The sequence below is a fragment of the Fundulus heteroclitus genome, chromosome 24 (assembly GCF_011125445.2).
Source record: "Fundulus heteroclitus isolate FHET01 chromosome 24, MU-UCD_Fhet_4.1, whole genome shotgun sequence".
NCBI lineage: Eukaryota > Metazoa > Chordata > Actinopteri > Cyprinodontiformes > Fundulidae > Fundulus > Fundulus heteroclitus.
Window position 1 is genome coordinate 18,615,880 of NC_046384.1, and position 25,570 is coordinate 18,641,449.

The window sequence follows — 25,570 nt, forward strand, 5'->3', positions numbered from 1 at the left end:
AAACAAAACCTCAGATATGGAATAAATATTGTGATTTTTTTAAACATCTAACAAAACACATTAAATAGTATTACACCTGACTCCAATCACAAAACCAACCAATAACAGCGTAGTACCACCACTTGGTTGAGTCAGGTCAGCAGCCTTGCTGTCCGAAGTCCTACCTGAAAAAAGATGGAGACCGGTGTCATGTGGTCGGCTTCCGGATAAATCGTTGATCAATTCCTTTTTGCGGTTTAAATATTCCATAGACGAACATATTTTGGCTCATTAGCTTTTAAAAACCAAAATATAAACATAACAGGTGGTTTCCTGTGATCAGAACCCACTTAATCAACCATCAATCAATCTTCACTTCTCATCCATAAAGATCAACCCCAGTGCTTTTCTAAACCCAGAACCTGACATTTTATTGTGGACCTTTTCTCAGCTTCAGAAACTAATTTTAACTAACTAATTTTTCAATAATTTGATAGACTGAGCAGTTTTCTATGAAATGTTTATGATGGGTCTATGTAAATAAAATTTTAACTGAACATAATGAATGTATTAAATAGTCTCGAAACATTTTTTTGCATTAAACACATTGAGTAACTATTGTCTTAGGTGTCGTGCTGATTTATTTTTAAACTCTAAATTTCAGTCAAAAGATAACAAAATAATCATGATAATAAATAACTAGCTAAACACAGCCTCCAACTTTAACAAATTCTCTCTGGTTGGGTTTCTTACATTTCACAATCTCCAAATATGCTAAAACATCAAAGTGATAATTAATTGTAAACTAATCCCAAATAATCTGCAGACAAAGATCCTCATGTCTGATTCTAATAATGAACAAAAAAAACAACAATCTTTTATAAAGGCTTGGTTTATTACAATTTAATGTCAGGAAAATACAGGAAATATGTGGTGAAATGAAACACAAAGGAATTATAGATAAATACAATAAAATTAATATTTGAAAACATCTTCAATTCATCATATTAATCATTAATACTGGTCACAGGGTTCAGATCAAAGATGTTAGTATTAAACACAATAATGTAAAATACAAATAAGAGGCTGAATATAAATCTTTTTTATATATGTATTTTTTTCTTGTCCACAACAATAAAGTAACACACTACAAAAAAGTGCTAAGAGAGAATAATAACAGAGAAAACAATGTGTAAACATTGTGTAAATTTTTCAACAGCTTATGGCAGAGGAATAGTTAGTAATGATCAGTGCAACATTCACTTTGTTAAAATGTGTCCTCTTCACTTAACCCGTGCTTCAGGGAGAAGTGGGGGTCCACTGTGTAGCGCTGTAGAGCATTCTGGGCTGAGGGCTTTGCTCAGGGACCCAGAGCGGCATTCTGTGGGATTTGAACCAGGGAACTTGTTGCCTCCAACCACTAGTCTTTCACTCCCCTTTGGATACTACAATTGATGCACTGCTTTGATTAAGATCAGGTTTTACTTCTGCCTCACGCTGATACTTTCTGTCAGTAAAGATAAAAAAAGTGCAAAATTTTGCACTGTTTTAGAGGCAACTTGGTGTTTTCTTTCATTTTCTTTCAACCAAACAGCTCATCTTAAAATCACAGCAATGGGTTGCTGTTTGCTCTGGTTTCAGATGAGTTTTCACAGTACCTCTAGATTAATAATTGATTGATTGATTGTATCTCAGAAAATAGACTTTAAAATACTTCTGTTAGTCTATAAATCCCTATAGGCTTAGCACCTAAATACATCACAGACTTGTTATCAGTGTATCAACCCTCCAGACCACTCAGGTCCTCTGGCTCCAGCCTACTCTGCAGACCTAGAACCAGAACCAGACAAGGAGAAGCAGCATTTAGTTCCTATGCTCCACTTATCTGGAACAAACTTCCAGAAAACTGTAAAAGTGCTGAAACCCTGAGTTCTTTTAAATCAAGATTAAAAACACATTTGTTTAGAATTGCCTTTGACTGTTCTAGTTAAACTGTTTTACTGTTTTTAATGTTCTTTTTTGTTTCTACATTCTATTCCTTCTTGCTTTTATTGTGTTTTTTCCCTATATTTTAATCATGTAAAGCACTTTGCATTGTCTCTGTACTGAATTGTGCTATATAAATAAATTTGCCTTGCATTGATTGATTGATTGATTGATTGATTGATTGATTCAACAGACTAGTGGCCTACAAAGAGATAAAACACAACTACACCACATATAAAAAAACAAAAACACAAGAAAAATATAAAATAAAATCTAGTAAAAGACTTGTATACCAATGTTTCCACAGAGCTGACTGGAATCTTAGCGCACTGAGAGACGGATGGAAAAAAATTACAATAAGACCATAAGGATGTAAAGTAAGCTTTAAACAGGCTTATTTTTACCTCATCAGTGCACAGCAGGTAATAAATTACCGTAGGTTTAATTTTAACAGAGAACAGATTTTGGTCAAATATTTTGTTCTACATCATTCCTTAACTGCAGGAAGCAAGGGTGGTACCAAAACCCAGAAGTTACAGTTTCAGGGTCAATTTTGTAAACAGAATTTAGTTTCACCATCAACTAGAAATCATTGTTTTACAGGAAACATGTTATTTAAGATTTTTCGATGCCCCTCTTTGATTTTAACTTGAATATAAAACTAATAAGAATTAATTCAAGCTTTTCACCAATTGTTACATAAAAATTATAACGATGAAATATGACATCCCACGAAGGACTAAAAGATCCTAAAAGGATAAATCATGGCACAGAGCAAACTGGTTACAGGACGAACAGCTAGCCACTGTCACCCCAAAATAATGCTTATAATGATAATAAATACGAGTTAAATATCACAGTACAATGTTCCTGTTGTTTCTATCACAGTAAATTGTGATGAAGTTAAGCAATGTCTTACAAACAGCTTCTCCTTTGTGTTATATTCACTATGAGGGAAATTTGGTTATTTGCTGGTTTTTATTAATCCTTTTAAGGCTCTCTTGGTAAGTAAAACTGGTCTTTCAGGATCAGGTAGAGATATTTTTCCTTGGACATCGATGTCCCTGTTCCACCTGTTTATCGACTAACGTTCTCCATCACCTTGAGCAGTCCTTTTTTGTTAAATTAAAAAACACCAAACCAAATCATCGATGACTGTCAGCCCAACTTTTAAACACAGTCCTCCCTGATGAGAAATCATTGTTTAATCCACTGCAGTGAAAGTGTAAATATGTTCATCATGTCTTTATTTTACTTTTGTATTCACACACTTTTTTATTCAAGTGTCAAACTTTAAAAATGTCTTCACAGTGAACATCAAGGTAAGTATTCATAATTTTCATTAATATGTTACATTTTTATTCGTATTTTTGCCATTTGAATCTTTTCGTTAATTTTTATGAATATTGAATTAAAAGGATCTCTTCACAGTGGACCTGAAGGTAAATATGCATAATTTTTAATAATCTATTACATTTCCCTTCATGTTTTTCCCCGTTTGACTTGTATCGTTAATTTTTACGACGATTGAACTGAAAGGATCTCTTCACTCTGGACATCAAGGTAATTATGCATAATTTTCAGTCAATTTATAGATTTCTATTCATGTTTTTCCCTGTTTGAATTGTATGGTTAATTTATACGACTATTGATCAAAAAGGAGATCTCCACACTGGACCTGAAGGTAAGTATGCATAATTTTCAATATTTTATTAGATTTTTCTTCGTTTTCTTTTTCTTTGACTGAAAATAGCAGAAAATGTATATTTGTTGTCCTTAAGCCTTTTTAAAAGCATCAAACTGGAAGGATCTCTCCACTCTGGACATCAAGGTATGTATGCATAATTTTCAATAATTTTTAGATTTTTATTCGTGTTTTTCCCGTTTTAATCGTATCTGTAACTTTTACGTATATTGAACTAAAAGGATCTCTCCACTCTTGACCTGAAGGTAAGTATGCATACTTTTCAATGATTTGTTTGTTTTTTCTTGATGTTTTTCTCCTTTGACTCATAAAATTGTAGAAAATGTATATTTGTTGCACTCAACCCTTTTTAAAAGTTTTAAACATGAAGGATCTCTCCACTCTGGACATCAAGGTAAGTATGAATGATTTTCAGTCAATTTTAGATTTCTATTCGTGTTTTTCCCGTTTGAATCGGATTGTTAATTTATACGAATACTGAACTAAAAGGATCTCTACACTCTGGACCTAAAGGTAAGGTAAGTATTTTTCTCCTTTGACTTGTAAAATTGTAGAAAAAGTATATTTGTTGTACTTAACCATTTTTAAAATGATCAAACTGGAAAGATCTCTCCACTCTGGACATCAAGGTGTTAAGCTTTGCAAAAAGAATAAACATGGCTGTAGTGAATACTTTCTACCAGAAGAGGCAGTAACACAGGGTGACTTACAAGAGCAGAGGTAGGAGATGACTTAGGTCTTGTGTATATAACCTGAAAGAACTCAGTGATTGCAAGATAGTAGTTGGTGAGAGTGTTACTACACCGCAGAGGATGATGGAGTCTAGAATGACTCTGGTTGTCAGGGTAACCAGAGTGTGAACCCCGAGTTTTAGCCAGGCAGTGGACTTATTTAAAAGACCTGGTGACAGTCAGAAATTCCCTGCAGGAGCAAGCTAGAGACCTGGCAGTGAAGAGAGGTGGCTTAATCCCTGGCAGGATGGCCGAGGCTTGACCAAAGTCAGGGGAACAGGCTTGGGTCATGCACGGGTAGTCAGAACAGGGCAGGCAAAGCTTGTAAGTCAGGATGTAGAAAACAAGGGCATGGCCCTGAAATCAAATGCTTGTAGAAGTCTGACATGGGGAAGGTAGAAAAATCCAGGAGTCAGAACATGATTATAACAAAGGAAAATCACTGGAAATGCACTAGCAAACAGCTTTAAATAATCTGGTGCTGCCCAGCTGTCTGCATAGAGTTTATAAGGATCAAGAAATGCAGGAAAATGTGAATTTGATTGCAGAGGAGTGGAGAGGTAGACGCATAGGTGCTGTGCATAAAGCTGCTTGCAATTGAGCAGGAATGTATGGCAGGAGACAGACAGTAGAAAGGCCAGGATCATGACTCTGATGACTGGTTAGAAAGAGGACAAATTAGCCAATGGACGATATTGGTGAAGGGCATATTTAAATGGAAAAACTGACACACAGGTTGAAATTAAAAATCACAAATGGACAAATTTATTTTTTTCCTTTTTTTTTTTTACAATTTTTATGAAATTATGATGTGAAGAATTTTGTTCCCTGGCCAATATGTTGAATGTGTTACATGTGCTATGTATCAAAAGTAAACATCTATCCATTCATCCATTTTCTGACCGCTTATTCCCTCATGGGGTCGCGGGGGTTGCTGGTGCCTATCTCAGGCGTTTACTGGGCGGGAGGCAGGGTACACCCTGGACAGGTCAAAAATAAACAGCTTAATAAAAAAAAGGAATATAAACATATTTTAATTGAGCATTTCTAATCAATTTTATATTAGAAAACTCGTTTCATATTATAAAAGCTCCCCAGAACAGGGTTTATTAGTGGTGGGTGTTGGAAGAGAGAAACTGGATAATGTTTATATTTTTGAATTATTTGTAGAACATTAAAATTAGTTATTTCTTAATTATAATTTCCAGGATATTAAAAGAGAAGTTTTTTTTATTCTGCCAAAAATAAACAGATTGCCAAGTATTCAGGTGCCACTCACAATATGGCGGCAACGTTGACCCATATGCGTTGTGTGCCGGCCATTCTTCTTCTACGGCTTGTGTTTTGGTTACACAAACTTCTGCTTTTGACCCTCGGTAGCTTCCGTTGTTTGTTTTCCAGAAGGCAGTTGGGCAAGCTGACAGGTAAGAACAACAATTAAGTATGTAACCCTTTGCACACATTTATGCACTTTATGCACATATTATGAAGCAATATTTGTTTTTGTTCGGAGTCTTTTAAGTTACAAAAAGGAACGTGTCCAAATAAATCTGGTGCCTATCGGCTAACCGCAGCTAACAGCTACAAAGCTATCCGTGTTGATCTTAGCTAATTGTTTTAGCTGTTTTTTCGACTCTGACCTATTTTTTTAAAAGACTATACCTAGTGTAAATACGTTTCAGGTCAATGTTTTAGTCAGTAGTGACATTCCTTCTGCTTTTATTTTGCTTTTTGGGTTACGTACTCTCTGTTATTGCGTCATGCCTCGGTACGCTTGCTAGTTAGCTCTGTTAGCTCGCTGAAGGTGATGACAATCTCATCCCGTGAGAACGTCTGTCATTTGTTGAATTTTTGACATTTTATTAATCTGTGTAACAGGTTACAAGGTGAAGGCGGCGACCCAGAATGTCAAGCAGTGTAAGTAACTTGTTTCCACCCTAATTATATATATATATATATATATATATATATATATATATATATATATATATATATATATATATATATATATATATATATATATAAAAAAAACTGAGCTGTGCAAGCGATGTAGTTAACGTGCTTGTGCATTAAGAATAAACATTATAAAGATTGAAATCATAACAAGATTATATAAAGGTTATACGTTTATTTATAAATCCGAAATATGTTGGGCTCATTTATATCATTTGATTTAAACATGATCAAGTTATGATCTGAAACTAAATTAGCATACTGTCTACTATTTTAGATATCGCGTTTATACGTATGGCAACTAGTATTTAGTGTTCCACTTTTGTCGGTTGTTGGTCAAATAATTTATTATAATAATTTTTTTAGTCTAGAAAATTATTTTTTCCTTTGAAGCATATAGTGGCAAACCTTACAGTAGGGTTGGTAAAATCATATATCTAAGAAATATAAAAAGTTTCTATTTTTTTATATTAATTTAACTGCCTTAACTCCTTTTAGAGTACTACTGTATTTTGACATCAAATTGCTTAGTGTATTAACACTAAGCAGTCAGAGTAAATTAGCAATCCATGTTTAATCTAGAGTCTGCTAAGTGGCAAAAACACAAGTAGTCTTTTATATTAATGTAAATACATTTAGGTAGTGAGTGGTTAACAGTTGGTAATAAATGTGTTTGCAAAAGTTGTGTAAAAACATAGTGTGCAACTTCACACCCTTAGGTTAAGTTAGAGGTGTGCATTTTAAAATCAGACGGACTGCAAAGAAAAGAACAAAAACTATTACATCTACATTTCTACATCAAATAATCTCAGAAGAAAGCAGCATGCATATTTGACAATAGTTTAGATAAAGTGGTTTCTATATTTTGTCTAATGCTAAATTTCCCCTAAATGTGTTGTTGGGAATAATTCTTGGATGTAACATTTAAGCATCTGGCAATTAATTAGTTTAGCACGTATTTTGAAGGTCATGTGAATAAACCAACATTTATAGTGTCAAAATATATCTATAAGGGCTAAAATAAGGACACTATTACTATTTTTAAACTCAAATCATACAGCAGGGTTTGAAGCTCTATAGTATTTGCACTTTAGTTTCATTTTGCTTGTTTTAAACAGGCGATCTCGTTCTCCCATAGGTGCTGTGCGGTCGAAGCAGGTTGGTCCTGTCTCCGACTGCCGGCCGACAAGCTTTGACTTCGCTCAGGGTCGGGAGAAGCAGAACGTTCTCGACGGCAAGTTCTGATGAGCCATACATCGCTGTGTCACCCGCAGACTCCGGTGAGACATGAAGGAATCAGTCAACGCTTGAATCTAAGAGGGGCTTTTAAAGGCTTAATTATCGTTAAATATGAACATATAACAATGCGGCTAACGAAACCGCTACTTGGAAGGAAGTCCACTGGTCAGGTTCTGTCAGAGGCGACGGTAGAAAGCGACTGCAGGCTTTGTAATCGCTCATGAACACCATCAAGAGTTTTCCAACATTTTCTTACATTAATTTGACGCATATCCTGCATCATTCAACAGTAAAAAAAAGAAATCTGCTGCCAGGGGAAAAAAATTAATCAGGTGCTATAATAGAGATCAAACGATATTTTTGGCAGGTTAGGGTTGAACAATTGTTCGCATTTGCAATATAATCGCAATTTCCAAATCGCAGAGGTCTGCAATTTTTGACTAAGTAACAATTAACGGATGAGACGCGTCCTTTAGGTGTCGGTAATGTTTAAATTGGGTGGGAAGAGAGTTGCAGCAGTGACTTGTTAGAGTTTATATAATCATCCTTTTTTTTACCAGAAACTTCCTGGAATCTCACAATATCAAGTGCTTTATTTTTTTTCAATTATCAAAATTTTAAATGCTCTACATCCATTATTAACTTTTTTTTTTTAAGTAGTATTGTGCAAGTTTGACATGTTTTGCCTTTTATATCCATAGAGTCAAATATGCTGTCAGACAGGGAGCACATTCTGCTCCAGGAGGTGTGTTTTTTTTTAAGCCAAATACGCCTAAAGTCTTGTTTCTGTGCCTGCAGGTCCCAGGACTGTCTGGCCGGATGAGAGCATGGGGCCGTTCGGACCTCAGGACCAGCGCTTCCAGCTGCCGGGTAACGTAGGGTTCGACTGCCACCTGGAAGGCATGGGGAACCAAAAGAAGGGTCCGGTTCACAGGACGGTGCCGGATGTGCTGACGACTCCCAGCGGCGCCGAGAGACACCAGTTTATTCTGGCCCAGTTCGTCAACGAGTTTCATGTAAGTAGGCTAGTGGGTCACGTGTGGCGGCTGACTCTTAATACAGCCAGGGTGGGCCGTGTTTTTGTTCTAAAATATAAAATCCTCATAGAAATGTTTGGTTTTAACAAGAAAACGGTCAAAGGGGTGTGAGTACTTTAGCAAGGGGCTGTAACGTAAGAGACATCGATGTCACTTGTGTTACTGCAGCTCTGATGTTTTGGACGCTGTGCTTGTTTGACAGGGAAAATTGGGTCCTTTATCCACAAGAGTCCACAAAGCGGAGCAGTACTTTAACCAGACAGACACAGACTGTTCTGTAAGCTCCTGCCCTGAGCTGCTAAAGAAAGGTAAGAGAACATTATAAACGCACCCTTTTACAGCTTTTCTCACTTTTGAAAACAAAAGTTTGATCAAACTGTAGTCGTGTTTCCATCAACGCACTGCAAAAAGGGAACTAAAAGTAAATAAAATCGTCTTGAAATTAATGTATTTTTCTTCGATTTGAGCACGTAAATAAGACTATTTGCCAATGGAATAAGATTTTTGCACTTAAAATAGGAACAATTGATCTCCACCATCTTATTTCAAGTGCAGTTTATCTAATTATCTTATTGTTGGCATCAAAATACTCATTCCATTGGCAAATAATAATTTTTACCTGCCCAATCAAGGAAAAAATACATTAATTTCAAGAAAATTTTACTCACTTTTAGTTTCCTTTTTGCAGTGCATTTTTTGATACGCATTTTGAAGCATCGCATAGAAGGGGTTGATGGAAACGTCAAAATTCGAATTAACTCACTAAATGATGCGAATGCATCATGTCAGTAATTTGTAAAATAAAATCCCCCCCCCCCCCCTGCAAATGACCTGCTATGTGTCACTGAACTCTTGAGATCCTGTGATAATACCAATCCAATGCGAATCGGCATCTCTGTGATTTTTGGACAGAAATGGGCGGGATCTGATACGTGAATAGGCTTTTTTTTTATTTTTTATCCTGGGCTAATTTTTATGTGGGTTTGGTGGAGAACGGAGGCTGCATTGAAGTGTTTAGCAAAACTCCATCGGAAAACAGTCGCTGGATGGGTCTGAAAAGTCGCTAAATATAGCGCGAAATTCGCTAAACTGGCAACAGTGACCAGGCGCTTTCCTCAGATTAGAAGTATTCCTGCTGCTGGCCTCGAACTTCGCCTCACAAATATTGCAGCGAGCGTAATCTGCACCGATTTTGGAACGTGGAGCCAGACTTTCCAGCGCGTTCTATCAGCCACGCTTGTTTGTGTACTGGAGCGGTCGCTACCTATAAAAGTACCTCATTCTGTACCCGTCCTACTCAGCGTATGACCGCGCTACGCTACAAATCAGTAAATGGAAACACGTCTGATGTGCTTTTTTTTTTTTTTTTTTTGCAAAATTTTAAAAGTGAGATAAAAATTTGTTTGAGAATTGGATGGAAACACAGCTATTGATCCAATTTACTTGCAAGAGCTTTGTTACTTCCAGAGTTAAAGTCTCTAAGAATGCACCTTTTCATTATTTCCCTGATTTAGTTACAGAGTTGCAAGTATCTGAAAAAAAAATCTTGTTTCTCCAGTCCCTGAGTGTTACATATTGTGCCAAAAGCCGTAGGTTTAGACTTTTTCCATGACTGCGCACACAGCAGAGTGGCGACGTGATACCCGGTGTTGAGAGGCAGGAAGAAAACCCGGATCGTTTGCGGGCCGTCTAAGAAGTTCTCTCTCTCCCTGGAGTTGTAGCTGCGTCACCAATTCCCTCCCAAGTTTTCAGTGCCAGATTAACCCACCGGCTGGTTCTCAAAAATAAGTCTCCATTACCGTCTAGACTGGTGTGAAGGAAGCTCGACTCGCCTTTTAACATCTAACTTAATGTTTGTCTCAGAACTGGAGCTGCTGTTCCCCTCGGCGCCCACGGCCTCCATCACAGTGGTGACGGTCACCCAGCGGGCCGGGCTGAGGGAAGACGGAGCAGCGGAGCCAGACAGAGACCAGCTGCTTCATAAAGTGAGTCTTTGTTTCGCTTATCGTTTGATTTTTTGGGGAAATAAAGAAGCGACTGTGGACTGAGAGTATGCTCTTACTGCAGTTTGTGAGCGGTGCTAAGGAGATGTGTTTCGCCCTCTGGACGGCAGGATACTGGGCTGACTTTATCGACCCAACAACAGGAGAAGCTGTAAGTTATTTTCTCAGTGTTTTTTTTTTTTTTTGCAGCACATCGTCTGCAAATATAAGCTAAAAAGTCAGGAGAGAGAAGCACTGATGCTAAGTTTTAGTCACACCAGTTAAAGGTGCATAGCCACGCTATTTAACTTAAAATTTAGACTTCAGTAGCTCACTCTGGTTGCATACAAAGTTTTTATGAAATATTATCACGTCCTGCTGCCGTATTAGTTATCATTTGGCCGTTTTACGCTTTGTTGTTGTTAGTAAATAAAGCCTTTCGTGTTTATTTTTAATAACGACGGAAGTACGACACTGCGCATGTGCAGTTAGCGGCTAACGGCTATTAGCATCTGCCAGCGAAGGGAGGAAACAATGAAGAAAGGTCCAACATCCTGTTAAAAAAAAAACACTAAATACATGATTCTAAGAGGGAAAAGACTGGAATAACGCTGGGAACACAGTCTGAACGTTGGTGTTCACTGAAGCAGACGCTAAAGCTGCCGAGGCTCAGATGTTGATTGACGTGAGTAAACGTCCTGATTAATACTGCGATAAGAGTAACAGCAATGCTCTTCAACTACAGTCTTTTGTACAAACTAAATTATAAATAGATGGATTGATTGGTCCTCTTAGGTTTTCTCTCTACTTGATGTTCTGATATCAGGCTCTTGAAGTTTCTGTAGATTGGTTTATTTAATTAATAACGGTCGGCCTCTGATCACGGCGAGCTGCTGCTTTACTGCCAGGCGTTGCAGAGGGTCATTAATTATTTAGCGGTGATTTAGTAGTCGCCATCTGGCTTTCTGATAGTTGTGCTGTACCGCCGGTAGATGCCGCCACGTCTGTTTATATCTGCTCATCTCGCCTGGGGTTCTATTTAAGCTTAAAAAGGACCACAAAAATCAGGATGGACGCCTCAAAACCTCATGATCAAACGGTCTTTGGTCTTTTTTTTTCATAAGCATATAACGTGGCTATATACCTTTTTTTTAAATAAAAATTGTTTCAAGAAGCTTTGAAAGATTTACATAGCATAGTTTTATTAATGAATCCGTTTCTCTCCATCCGTCCATCTCCTTACAGTCATAAATGGCTCACATTACATATAACAAGTCTAACCTTTTATCCAACAGATCTGCAGTTATTATAAATTGAACTTTTGTTTCTACTAAAAAAAAAAAAAAATTCTGAAATTATAAAACTGACCACTCTGGAAACTTAAGTCTTGAAAGTCTGGACTTTAGGCTTGTATATGTAAATTTAACACTAATTTAAAAATAGACGTTGTACCTCTGCAAAGGGGGAAACTGAAGTCCGCCTCTTTTTAGATCTATAATGATGTGAATTTGTTCTCCAACAGTTCTTTGCGTCTCCGTCGAGCATGATTGCACTGAGGCCCGAGGAGCAGCTCCAACATCTGGGCTTTCACATCGAAGTGTCGGGCTCCTGCACCGTCATCCGCCACGTCCTCAGGGGGACGCCTCTGTTCGTTGGGACTGTTTTCACCAACGCACCTCCCAACAGTGCCGCTGTCACCAGACTACAAGGACTATCGAACGGGTTTGAGGATGAAGAATAGGCTTATTTAATTTTTATTTTTTTTAATACTCTACACCAGATCTGCCCAGAATGCCTCCAATCGTTGGGGTCCGAGATGTTTTGATTTAGCTAGGTTGTGTGTAAAAAAAGGCCCCGTCACACTGGAGCACCGTACGGACATCTCAGTGTTATACATCCAGGCCCAACCGCACTCAGCTAAGCGCCCGCTCAGCAATATGTTCAGTCTGTAGAAAGTGTTAATATTTTTAGAGAAAGATATTTGTATTTATGAAGTAATCTCTTCCAGGTGAGCAAAAACCCGCAGGAACAGTACAGTTTTTAACTGGAACGGTATCAGATCAAGCACCTTTCACCACAATGTGGACTATTCTGTTGCTTCCGGTCCGAGGAGACAACAGAGACGGTTTCCACTGACGCGTGACGCGGCAAATAAAATCTCTTCTTTTCAGGCTGGACTCGCCTTGTAATTTCCTTTGTTGGAATCACGGAAGCTTTACTCAAAGCTGGGAAATGACTAGAACAGGATTTTACAAGTTTGCTCTCAAAGAAAGAGAAAGAGAGAACTTTAACTTAACTATATAAAAGTTAAACACTGTTTAATGGATTTGAAATGAGCAATTGGTTGCCCCAGCTAACGTGGCCTTTGTTGCCAAGCATAGAGGTAAGACATTTAGCTGAAGCAGAAGGCAGCAGAGACACAACCCAAACGTAACGCCCTCTGTGCTTGACTGTGGGCAAAGTTTCCTCCATGCAACTTTTCTCTGCTTTTCAAATCTTGTCATCCTGATTTTAAGCATAAGAAAGTCTGAAATGTGTTCAGAATTTCTTAAATTGCTTCAAGTTATGTCCTAAATTTGACTTTATCTGCATTAAAATGGGAAATTTATGGAAACCTGCCAAATAATTCTGTGCACTCAAGGAGTTTTAGTTCCCTAAAATCATATCAGTCTTATTTCCAGTCGACCTATAAGAAGGTCCAGCTGGGGGGAAAAAACATTTTAATACTTGGCTAAAATCTGTTGTCATGAACACGATGGTGCTTACTCTACTGTGTAAAAGATGTTAAAGTTGAGCTGGTGCATGCTAGAGCTGAAAAAACACATCCATAAGTAATTACTGAGATAATACGTTTTCAAATTGATTTACCACTTTTTTACAATAAAAAGTATGAACATGGTTTTTAAATTTAAATGGGAATGGTTTTAAAAAGTCTTAACTCTAGCCCACTAAAACTACCAGAAACTGTAAGATCGTCATTTTGTCCCGCTCAAAGCTATGTGGTTCTCGTCTCGCTGCGGCACTTTCTCCAAAACCTCTGGATCATTGTGGACGCTCACTGATGAACTTAGGAAGCTTCTTTAGCTGGTGCCTGCTGGACGTCAGCCCTCTGTCGAGTTCTCCTGTTCTTGGTCTCTTGTCCTTCAGTTCGTTAATGACTGGACGGATCCTTCCTCCTCATGGTCGTCCTCGTAGAATGAGGCAAAGTCCTGCTTGCATTTTGACTTTATGGTCATTTCCCAGTGACTGCACCACGAGTCATCAAGACCTCACCAAGTTCCTATTAACCCATTCCACACTTAAAGGATGTTTTTGACCTTACCTTAAAGTAAATCTGCTATAAAAATCAAAGACTGCTCATTTTATAGTAAATGAGTGATTTTATAAATATTTCCAACTAAATGCACCCGGTTTTATAAACCCATAAAAAAATACCGACTCCCGTTATTGCATCAGCCGATAAATATGAAAGATTATAAAATTGGTCGAGAGGAAGCGTTCTGCGGCATCTGACTGAAATTGTTCTGAACTCAGATTAAAGTTGAACTGTAGGTTTTGGTTTTCAAATTTCTATGAACAAGCTTTCGTTCTGAACTGTTCTTACTGCTAATAAATTAACACTCAAAGGTACTCAAATACCAACTTTAAACATTTTGTTTGTTGAAACCCCAGATTCAATGGATTTAATTAGGATTTTATGTTATAAACCAAAAAGTACTGATATTGTAAAGAGGAGGGAAATTAAGGCTTTTTCAGATGTTCTTACAATTTTTGAAAAGTGTGGCAAGCATGTATTGAGCCCTCTATACTAAAATACCCAAAAATGTAACAATAATGCCCTGAACGCACCCCTCTGGGGAACTTCAGCAAAGTCAGGAAGGCTCGTTGGTGTTGAAGGGAGGAATTCAAACACAAACTTGCATTTTATTTATGAGGGAATTGAGACAAAGTAACAATTAGGCACTGACTTTTCTCTGTTGGTCTATCATAAAATCCTAATCAAATACCTTAAGGTTTATAGTCTTGCTGTTAAACTCATGTTGAACTACTCCACTGGGTAGTTTGGTAAACCTCCTTCCAAGTCACATTTACAGTTTTTTATAAAAACCTTTGTAGAAAATGAAGCTCCACACGTGGACAAAATTGTTGGTACCCCTCGTTTAAATGAAAGAAAAAACAAATCACAGAAATAACTTGAATCTAACAAAAGTTAATATAAAAAATAAAAATTGTATGAAAACGAACAAATGAAAGTCAGACACTACTTTTCAACCAAGCTTCTGCAGAATGATTTTAAAAATAAAATCATGAAACGGGCCTGGACAAAAAATGATGGTCCCCTTTATATCTTGTTGCACAAACTTTTGAAGGCAACCACTGTGATGCTAATAAGTAGGCATACTTTGATTTAACGTGTCCCTTTGGTCACAATATTTTCAGTTTTTTTCTGGGGGTAGCATTACTTTTCCATGAGTTTAATTTTTTGAATCATCCTGCAGAAGCATGGTTGAATGGTTGTTTTCTCTCATTAAACGAGGGCTACCAACAATTTTGTCCACGTGTGTACATTTTAAAATATTTATCATAAATAATGAGCAGAAAACAAACTACGGCATTGCCTGTAAGCTCAACGAAAGCCTGGGGTTTAAACACCGATGTAGGATTTAAACCATTCGACTCCTCAGACGTGTCCAGCAGCCGCTGGCGATGATGAGGGGGACGTAACGAAGGGCGGCGGGACGCAGCCTGCTGCCCGAGCTGCCCAGCGGAGCGGCGGAGAACACCGCGCCGCTGTCGTTTCTCGGCACCAGCACGTTGCAGATGTTCCCCTCGCAGCAGGACGTGCACACCTGTGGGAGGAGAGGGGTGGGGGGGGGGGGTCATCTGCAAAGCTGTTTACGGCGAAAGCGGCTGACTCCGACAGTATTGTTTCCGGTGTACCTGGAAGCCGCTGTGGGTGAGGTTGACGCAGCCGGTGGAGCGGCAGTGCTCCAAGGTGGCGCAGCGCTTGGTCACAGAAGCGCTGTCTCCACGGCTATCCATCGTGTGGAGCGTGTAGCAGTACCTGGTATCTGGGAGGAAACGCGTCTGGTTACCGGTTATGTCTTCACTAAAAATCCAGAGGGGAAATAAACCAGTTTCAGGTTCCTGCTATGTATACGCCCCGACCTCAGCAAACACACACACGATCCAAAAAAAAAAAAAAAAAAAAAAAGCTTACCCTTCGGACAGTAAACATCTGGGGCCCAGCGGTTGCACTCGTAGTTGTCTGCTGCGTCTTGACAAGTGAAACACTTGAAGCCACCGGGGTGAGGTGTGGCTGGGGAGGACAGGCAAACGCGTGACTCAACCATGTTAGCGGCTCTTTTGAGCTCGATCTCTGCTTTGTATGTACCAGGGAAGCTATACTGTAACAGCAGTATCAAAGAAATGTCTGATGAGCACAAAAGCCCATACGTTTTGTAGTAAATTATATATGTAAAGTACTTTTTCAACTCAATAAATTGATAGAATTTAATGCACGGACCATTTCTGATGCAGTTATACCTCTTGAACTATATTTTTTTGCATACTTGGCAGTAAAGGTGAGCAACAACGATGCTGCAGGTAAAATCCTAGGATTAAGTTGTGACTCTTTATGATTCAAGATGCTGTCAGGTTCTTGGAAAACGGGATCTGTTTGTGGACGGACACTTTGTTTGTGTGATTATCCAATTACTGAACTACTGTTTGGTTTCCATTAGCCCTGAGGGTTCGGTGTATGATGCAAAGAACACGAGCTTAAAAAAGGTTTATCTGACCACTTGTCTGCAGCAGGCAAAACGCTGGCTCCTCAAGTATTTTACACAACTCGCCTGTTGGAAATAAACAGCTCTGAAGCATCCTGTCAAATATCACACGAGCTTCATCCGGATTCATCTGGGAAAGTCGTCCCTGTTTATCACGAATCCCTAAATAAACGAGCTCGAACGAGTAATATGTAAGTCAGTCAGGATTATTAGACAACAGCAGCACTTGGGGTCCTACTTGAAGGATGCAGATGAATGATGTCCTTCATGGTGAAATCCCGCGACTGTGCAGCTTTCATCCGCTCAGAAACTGAGATCAGCATCAGGATCCAGGCCACGGCTGGCCAGGCCTCCGTCATGGCTGTTCATCAACACCTTAGGCCTCGTCAACCACTGAACGAGAGAAATTTTTATATTAGAGACGCGCACAGGCTCTCAATGCTTCACAATTTTATTTGCCTTGTTTGCTATATTAGTGGTTTTCCGACCAGGTCGTGACACGATTGTTATTCTGACTCTGACGCACAGACTGGAGCAAAAATATAGAACAAAAACAAAATTTCTTGGTGTTTTAGGTCTATTACAATGAATAAGCAGCAAGAATTCCCACATTGATGTGGGTATCTTTGAAACAGGTGCTGAAACTGATATCTGCTAGAACTTTATTACCTTCAACGTCTCTTCTCCAAAGCTATTTTTACAAATAAGTATAGAATAATAAGCTCCATTTTCTATTGCTGAAATGAACTTCACAGACGGCCATGAAAAATATCACTCTGCAATGACTCAAAAAGTAATAAATGTACTTTGTTAGCCATGGCAAAAAGTCTACAACGTCCTCCAGAGTAGGTTGAGAAACCTTCTGAGCTTTAAACATATACATTTTAATTTTCCACAAAGACATCTAAAAGAATTAGGCTCTTCTTCTGGATACAGCAGAGCACTCGCCAACAAATGCTCTCCAGGGATACTCTGAGATGTCAGTCACCGAATTAAACACCAGATGACCTGGTTTTACCCCCTTTTGCTCAGATTAGCAGATTTGTGTAAGATCAGCTCTGAGCTCAGATGCCTCTGACTCCACTTTGTACTTTATCCCCAGGCACTGTGCCAGGCTGTGTGTGTGGGTATAAAGTCTTGTTTTCTTTACATTATACATGCTCCAGTAAAACTGATCCATGCTTTTGCTGAATACCGTCTATACTGTAACAAGAGCACGCACTCACTCTCGTCTGCTCCACCTTGACAACATATATGCACATCGTAAAGCTAAATAAACGAAGCTGCAAAGACAAAGTTTCTTACATAATAATTCCATCATCAAACATCGAAATACTACACATTTATAAAAGGCAACACAGCTGGGTCTGAAATGAAACAGAAATAAGTCATTACAGGTTTACAGTTAATTGCATGGCTCCATTTTAGGCATTTTCTCACTGATATTAAAAAGTAGCTTTTAAAATGAACCCTGAACCTGTTTAACTATTGACATTTGCTGAAACATTTATCAACTAAACTCAGCACAAGGTTTTTTTTTTTACATTAAAAATAAAACCTGCAGTAAACAAAGCTGTACCTTTTTAATATGACAAGATGCTAAAATGTATAGTAGGTAAAGAGTGAAAGTGGATTGCCACCTCACATATACAAGCTAATATTAGCGCGCAAGCTAAGCTAGCTTTAACAGGATGTTAGAAAAGGACGGCTTCAAAAGTCTAACGCGCCATTACCTTGAAAATAAGATGTTTATTTTGTTGCGCTTATATTAGTGAGCACATTCCCTTGTCCCGGCCTTTTTTGCTTCGACAAAGTTTATTTACAGAAAGAGGCTGACCTGATATCAACGTTGAAAACTTTGCTCTGAATTGTAGAGAAGATGCATAAACCCGTTTTAGTGTATTTTCCAAACCAACAAACTCAGATATTATTAAGGTTACTTAATGTGGTGAACCATCAGCCACTTTCAAATGATTTAATGTCCATAATTCAACTGATCTCTATGGTTATATAAAAGAAAAATCAGATTAATTACAAACAGGTCATAACTTATCGATTAAATTATTTCTTCTGATAATAACTAATACATTTTATCTGAAGGCGCCTTTCTCAGCACTCAAGGACACGGTACAATATTTCAGAAAAGTGAAACAACAATAAAATATATTAAAATTTATAGATTCTGAGAATGTATTATTAACCTTTGCATTAAGTTTTAAACTATTAGACCCTTTAAACAAATAAGCATTAACTGTTTCCAGAAACATTTTAGGGGGAAATATCACATCTAAAATAATCTAAAAAACATAAGTAGCTTTTAAAAATAATCAAACAATAAACAAAGCAAACAGTTAATTATATTTTAGTTCACTATGAGTAACTAAACACTACTTGTTCAATGAGGGCTGGAATGGATCAGGTATTTTCCTATAAGGCTTCAGCTTATTAAAAATGCTACAGTTATAATAGCATTATAAATAATGCATTTATTTTTTTGGGAAAATATAAGCAGTTGTGTGACACTGAGTGTAAATTCAGTATCACCCCAAACATTTACCATCTAATCTCTTGAAGGTTAATCATAAATTACACTATTTAAAAGGGATCAAAGTGTTTAACCATCATGATCTTGTATTTTGTCCAATCAAAGAGTCCAATGTAAATGGAACATCGTAACAGCTCAGAATATCAGGAAAATGTATCATTAATCTGAGTGACTGACATAGTGTTTAATGGAAGATATATAAACTAATATGTAATTTGCCTGCATTATAAAATCTAGCAGGTAATTTGAGATCGGGAGAGATCTGGAAACAAAAGGTTTCAATGGTTGATAGAATGAATTCCATAAATTAGCTATTTGTAATATGTCAGGAGGTTAAAGCTGTTTTATTTCTCCCACACCAGTCAACACTCGCGCTTTCCCACATGTCAGTAACTAATAACCAGGAACATAAAAATATCTGAAGCTCAAATCGTCTGTGCCACAGTGTTTTGCTTTACAGTTAGCTTCACTTTTATAAAAGTTCAGCTCTGGAAGCCAGAATTAATTAAAAAAAATGATGTGAAAGGCCTCCTGGTCTGAGAGCTTCCATTCATTCGTCAAGCTCCTCATGCCGCATTGTTACTGTAGAGCTCATAATGAGATGCCTTCCTGCTGAAAGGACAGCTTGATTAGGTCTCTAGCTATGAGCACCGGGGCGGGTGTCAGGCCTCGCATGTGCGGGCTTCTTGTTTAAGTTGGACCGAACAGAGCAGGAGAGCAGGGCACATGGCACAATAGTTCTCATTAGGAGCTGGAGAGGGATGATGAGGAGGAGGTTTTATATCAATCAAGTTCCAGTCAGGACCAGCAAAGTGCTTCATGTGTCAAACTGGCTGCGTGAACTGAAATGAGTCTTCCTCACTTAAGTAAACGTGTGCCGATGCAAAAGCGCTCATGAAGCCAAGCTGCTGCGTCACAGTCAGAATAAAATACGATAAATTTCTCTTCATGCAATGTTGCTTTCTGTTGTCATTTAGATTGTTGGTAACGTTTTGACAGATCGCAACTTTTCGCTAAAGTATAGGAAATAAAACCCATTCACGATTAGCATGCAATCCACAATGTCTTACAAGTGTAAACGAACACCGCACGTCACCTTAAAATCATCTAACATCCTCTCACTAAAGGGCAAACATGGACAACAACAGACACATGTTAAAATGTTCTTGTCAGTAATTACCCAATGCTCATAGGATCTTCTAGGTTACTTCTGCGTGTGTATGTAGAAATCTTTATCCCATTTTTTTAGTGCTTCCCGCATCGAAATCAATATAAAAAAAAACGTTTTTCAAGTAAAACGAATGCAATAAAGAAATTACGCATTTGCATTTCTGTTGTGATATAGATTCAATCCATTTTTGGAGGTTTGTCTTTTGTAAAAGTGCCTTTTAAATAAATATATGGAAGTATATTTGTATCTAGAAGTTATTTGATTTGGTTCTGTAAAGGTCACAAAACTTTTAAAGCACAGAAAGCTCCCCTTGAACATTGAGTATCCGGACACTAAACGCTAACATCCCTCCTATGACAAGTGGAGAACGTAAACGCATCATGTACTGCCACTCAGTACATGATGCGTTCTAGTTTGAACCAACACATTAGATCATATGCAGGACCCTCGGGGTATTTAAACCTCTTTCTGTTGCATCAGTGGCCAGTCCTCCTCCTGTGCAACGTGTTCTGTTCCACATATTGTCATCAAATGTTCAACACATATTTTCACAAGCAATTCTTTAACACCAGCGACAAAGTTTAACATTTTACTGCTATCTTACAAAACAAAATGTTAAAAGCAGGAGCTGATTTATAGTAGGGAATGTGTATTATTTTTATGTATTTCTTTTTTGCAATAGGACAACATAAAGTAGCGCCTAGTGGGGAAGTGAAGTAAAACTGAGAGATTTGTTTCTATTTTTCTACAACAACAACAAAAAAGTTTTGAAATATTTGTTGAGCAGTTGTATACAGCCTTCCAGTATCGTTACGTTGATAACCCAGCATTTACACATTTAGAGACTGAACTGTTTGCCCAAGCTCGGTCTAATGGATTAGGAAGACCTGTGAACATCAATTTATAGCCTCAGCAAGGCCATAAATTCTCTAAAGGAGTGAAGTCTGGACTTTGACTAGACCTTTCTTACATCTAAACCAGTTTTCTTTCAGGATTACCCGCCATTTAGCGCCATTCACCCTCCCGTCAGATCTCACTTGCTTCCCTGTTCCTGCAGAGGAAAAGCATCCCCATAGCATGATGCTGCCTCCACCATGTTTCACAGTGGGGATTTCACGTGTGAAGGCAGAGTTTGGGTTAAACTCTCCCGGTATGATAAACTTGAATAAAAGCTCAACAGTTTCACTGCATTCACACAGAGACTAGCTTTGGTTCGTTCTCTGTGCTCCCTGATTGACTTAGACAGTACAGAGAGTATAATGAAACATGTTTGCATTATTTTTCCTTTTTTTTTTTCAATTTGCCTGCAACAGACTGTCATCATTTCAAATTAACGTTTACTTTTTGGCAATACTCTTGAATTCCAACCGATAAATTTGATTAAATCAACTTTTTTAAAAAATCCCTAAAACATCCAGTTAAATCAACAAATGTTCTCAGTTTATTTTTTTCAATTGAATTATTTTTTGTGGATCTTTGTGCTATTATTTTACATTGTTTTTGGTCATGTTAGAGGAACATTATTAATCTTATTTTATTTTCTTATTGTAAAAAGCAAGAATCCAACGAACATTGCAAACATAATACGCTGCATTTAATTTTCACGGTGAAAGCAACACTCTGCATTGAAGTTTTTCTTCACTTATTGCATTACGTCGTGAACTATGGCAAACACAGTTAATTTATCACATTTAGCTTACAGACAAAACATCAAAGTGACTAAACCTTTACTAAAATAAGATAATTAGGTAGTGTTTAAAGTCGGCCAGTATCCAATTTATCGGCTCTAACTAGTGACCGGCAAGTCAAATAGTTAAAAAGCTGATTCTTTTTCCTGATTTTTAAGATGAATTAAAGATGTTATTGATTCTTTTGATCTGTAAACGCATCTGCAAATGACTACTTTCTTGCTTTTTGTTTTGAGTTGAATAAGATGTAGATAAAGGTTAGGGACATAATAAATATCTTGTACTTCCTTGATTTTCTGTGAGATTTAAAACCATAACCTTCATCAGGAGGCACGTTTTCCTTCTTTCGAGGTCCTTGTTTGTGACATGTAATCACCGAAATGAAACAGTTTACAAAAATGAATCTGTCAAATCCTCAGGAGGAAAACCAGAATCAGCCGATCAGCCCTTGAAGAAAACTGGAAATTGACAGCTTGCAAAACGCTGATCGGTTCATCTCTAAAATCTACTGGCAGACTCATGTATTTGTTTTTCATTTAGAAATTATCTAAATTTCATTGGTAAATCTAATAGTTTTTCTTACTTATAAATAATAATTTGATGTGCAATTAGTAAGTGCTATACTTTCAAAACCCTTTAAGGGTCCAAAAGTACACGAGTTTTGCTTTCAAAATGTTACTTTCGGAAAATGAAATAGTTCTTAACACCACTGCACCAAAATTGCCACCAGCTTCTCTGCTTTTGATGGATACCTATTTCATTTGGGGATGAGTTTTCAGGTGCTTTGGGGCGATTGTTAAGGGGCTAAAGGAGTCAGACCCTAACGCCCCCCCTTCCCCCCCTAAATGCACAGACAGCATGCTTTCCTGCTTCACTGATCCAATACAGCCAATCCCACTAAGATGCTCGATCATCAAAGTTGATGCAAAGACTCGTGTCAAATGTGAGCGAACAAAGCCCTTAGATGAAGGCTATAGCTGCTCTGCGTCGGTCATTTGTTTCAGACGTAAAAAACTCCCATCAAAACGTGGGCCACCAGGACCGGCTTTGATGCTCAGCAGCTTGGCTCTGCAGACCAGACACACATGGCACGGGCTTAACGCTGCTCATACTGCTGCTTTTGTTTTCTTTTTGATCTCGGCTCAGTGTTACCGCATCTAAAAAAAAAAAGTATGCGGTGTCTCGCTAATTCTTTTTTGCGTTTTTCCACGTGGGCTTTACCAAGTCACTGTGTGACAGTAAGGCTTTTATGAGCTCCTTAGCATGTTCTGTGTCTCATAAAATGCGTCAGGTTCTAACGAAATGGGTTTATGCCTCAACAGCAAACCACTGGATGAATCATATCCTGCTAAGGCTGGATCTGTAAACGGTAAGGTAAGAGTTATTGGGACGAGAACAAAAGCTCCAGGGAACGTCTGGCACCAGCACATGCTGAGAATGTCTGTGGTTACATGGGATGCTTGTCCTGCTGGAAGGTAAACTTCCCCCCCCCCCCCCCTTCTACAAGCTGTTCACCCAGGATTACCCTTAATTTAGTCATATTGTCGTATATTAAAGTAAAAGCCTCCCCACAGCATGATGCCAACACCACCATACATCACTGTGAGAATGAGTTAATGGTCTGGCATCAGCTTTTCACCTTGGGCCAAAAAAGTTACATTTTGGTCCGATCTGACCGGAGCGGACCGGAATGTCAATGAGTCTCGGCAGGTTTGCACCAGAGCAATATTCTTTCCATTTATATTTGTTTATATTAATACTGAGATTAAACTGGACACAGGGGCAATTTACATATTAAGCATGGGGGTGCCTGAAGGTCATATGTCGATTTCAGAGAAAAGGGAGCTGAATGAAACACATGTGAGCCTTTTACGAGTTGCATTTGTAGAATGTTGTAAACCATCCTTTACCACCATTTCCCAATCACGCCCTACTCTGTGCGGGCCAATCACATAAACTCTCAATAAAATGCATTGTTGAAGTCTGTGGTTGTATTCAAATGTGAAAGTGTAAGGGGTGTGAATACTTCTGCGCGTTTGAATGCAAGAAAACGTTGGACAAATCCACATTTACTAATATGTTTTGATCCTTTGCGTGGGGAAAATCTGCACAATTGTCCAGAAAAAAAGCTGTTTTTCTTTTACATTGTTCTTTCAGTGTAACAGCCCCCGTTTATAAAAACCAAAGCGTTTTTGAACCAACTTGATATCATTAGTTTATTTACATAAAGACCCGAGCATAAATGCGGATTTAGAACATTTGAAGCAAATGCGCGACTTTTCGCGTGCACATTGGCAGCAAGCGCTCATTTCAAATCGCGCGTAAAATGACCGCAGGTTGGGTTTAAGCGAAGCGCAGCTCAAAAACACGACATCAGGAAAAGAACACAACAAGACTTGGAGATGAAACTTACCAGCTTCTGTTCTTCTAGCGGACCGACAGCAGACCCGACGGGGAGGAGATGAAGGTGAGAGACTGCTGCTCCGTGTGGATGTTGGAGGCGTTTGGGTTGGAGGGGTTGCTGCGTCATGGACACGTCAAACATAACTCCCCTCTCTGCTAATTTTTCGTTGCATGGTTAGTTAAATAGAGTAAAAAGTGCATTTTTGTCTTTAAAAGTGCAGCAAGACTTCTTATTTGCATAGACGGGATGATGATGACTGCGGCCCAGGGCGCATGTTAAACAGGGGCCCATAATGACGCATAAAAACAGACCTTAGTTGCAACTTGCATTATGTTTACATGTTAACCCAATGACTACCAAAATATATTTTATTCGCAAATGACAGACTCTTACCTCAAATAATTTATTTTAAATAGATTAACGGCAAATAAAAAAGTTATAGGAAAAAATAAGATAACATTATTATAATTATAATAAAACAAAACAAGAACAACTCATATCTGTAAATGTTATTTAAAAAAAATGAAAAATATGTAAAGTGTGACATTGTAAGTATTCGTGCTTCAATGCAACCGTTGTTTTTGGCCACTTTCTGCATCATTATTTTATATTATTCATACAATTAAAAACAATCAGCTGTGCAGATATAGCAAATGAATGACCAAATTTACCTTATGTAATGATTTATAACACGAAAAATAGGATTCCTGATGAAGTGTAAACACATTTTTCTTTTGTTAAAAGCGTCCAAATAAGAGCTAAAAAAATTTTTTTGTTAAAATTTACCATTTTCCATATTTTGACGTGCCTGGCTTTGAAGGATAAAAAAAAAATATAAAACATACTTCATTTTAATTTTCATGTATTAGTTTTATGGTAAAGAACAACAACAAAGACACCACATTAAAAGGAAAGTAAATAGCTAATTTTTTGCACAACCCTTGTACTGTATTCCCCTGAAATAACATTATTTTACATATAAATTACAAAGGTTCATGATCCGGACACGTATTAAAGATAACGTTCCTCCCCAGACAAGTGTCTCTGTTTCAAAATAAAGGTTTGCATTATCTGTTGAAGTAAATTAGAAGAAGACACTCCCTGTGCTGCTTGCTTATTCACATTCCATTGCGTGAAAGACATGAAGCCAAGTCATCATGTCGAGCTCCCAATCAGATAAATGTGAAGGAGTGCATGTCTGAAAGGGGCCATACAAGAACTCATCAGTGACAGGCTGCAGCCCTCTGACCCCGCTGGATATGCGATCCCCGGCAGGGAAGCCAGGGAAGAAGACTGCAAGCTCCTCACAGTCATGTCAGACAAAGGAATTTCAGTGGTGTGACCACACAGATGTGCATTAA

The 25,570-nt window shown here is 38.1% G+C and overlaps 2 protein-coding genes across 4 annotated transcripts; one reads left to right on the plus strand and one right to left on the minus strand.

The window, feature by feature from the left end:
• Positions 1-5,727: 5,727 nt before the first annotated feature.
• On the plus strand, positions 5,728-12,789 carry mmadhca (metabolism of cobalamin associated Da). Of its 2 annotated transcripts, none has more exons than XM_012850538.3 (8): positions 5,728-5,825; positions 6,280-6,318; positions 7,493-7,634; positions 8,392-8,609; positions 8,833-8,938; positions 10,494-10,615; positions 10,698-10,784; positions 12,135-12,789. In XM_012850538.3, exons 2-8 carry the CDS (start codon positions 6,307-6,309, stop codon positions 12,351-12,353), a joined length of 906 nt encoding a protein of 301 aa, XP_012705992.2. In that variant the 5' UTR covers positions 5,728-5,825; positions 6,280-6,306; the 3' UTR covers positions 12,354-12,789. The 2 variants fall into 2 exon arrangements, with proteins under 2 accessions (XP_012705992.2, XP_021165197.2); XM_021309522.2 differs by having other exon boundaries at positions 5,814-5,842.
• A 1,696-nt stretch (positions 12,790-14,485) lies between these two features.
• Positions 14,486-24,360, minus strand: lypd6 (LY6/PLAUR domain containing 6). Of its 2 annotated transcripts, none has more exons than XM_021309526.2 (5): positions 17,707-18,539; positions 16,640-16,794; positions 15,834-15,932; positions 15,554-15,684; positions 14,486-15,462 (listed from the first exon to the last, which is right to left on the minus strand). In XM_021309526.2, the coding sequence occupies exons 2-5, from the start codon at positions 16,758-16,760 to the stop codon at positions 15,277-15,279; spliced, it is 537 nt and encodes a 178-aa protein (XP_021165201.2). In that variant the 5' UTR covers positions 16,761-16,794; positions 17,707-18,539; the 3' UTR covers positions 14,486-15,276. The 2 variants fall into 2 exon arrangements, with proteins under 2 accessions (XP_021165201.2, XP_012705995.2); XM_012850541.3 differs by lacking the exon at positions 17,707-18,539 and adding an exon at positions 24,219-24,360 and having other exon boundaries at positions 14,487-15,462.
• Positions 24,361-25,570: the final 1,210 nt, after the last annotated feature.

Bases quoted from the DNA above. Each gene is read 5' to 3' on its own strand.
- mmadhca (XM_012850538.3), top strand. The intron at 7,635-8,391 runs GTGAGACATGAA...CTGTGCCTGCAG, and splicing joins TGTGTCACCCGCAGACTCCG to GTCCCAGGACTGTCTGGCCG. The intron at 8,939-10,493 runs GTAAGAGAACAT...TGTTTGTCTCAG, and splicing joins CCCTGAGCTGCTAAAGAAAG to AACTGGAGCTGCTGTTCCCC.
- lypd6 (XM_021309526.2), bottom strand. From the start codon at position 16,760: ATGACGGAGGCCTGGCCAGCCGTGGCCTGGATCCTGATGCTGATCTCA. The intron at 15,933-16,639 runs GTAGGACCCCAA...TGTCCTCCCCAG, and splicing joins CATTCATCTGCATCCTTCAA to CCACACCTCACCCCGGTGGC. The intron at 15,463-15,553 runs GTACACCGGAAA...CTCCTCCCACAG, and splicing joins TCACCCACAGCGGCTTCCAG to GTGTGCACGTCCTGCTGCGA.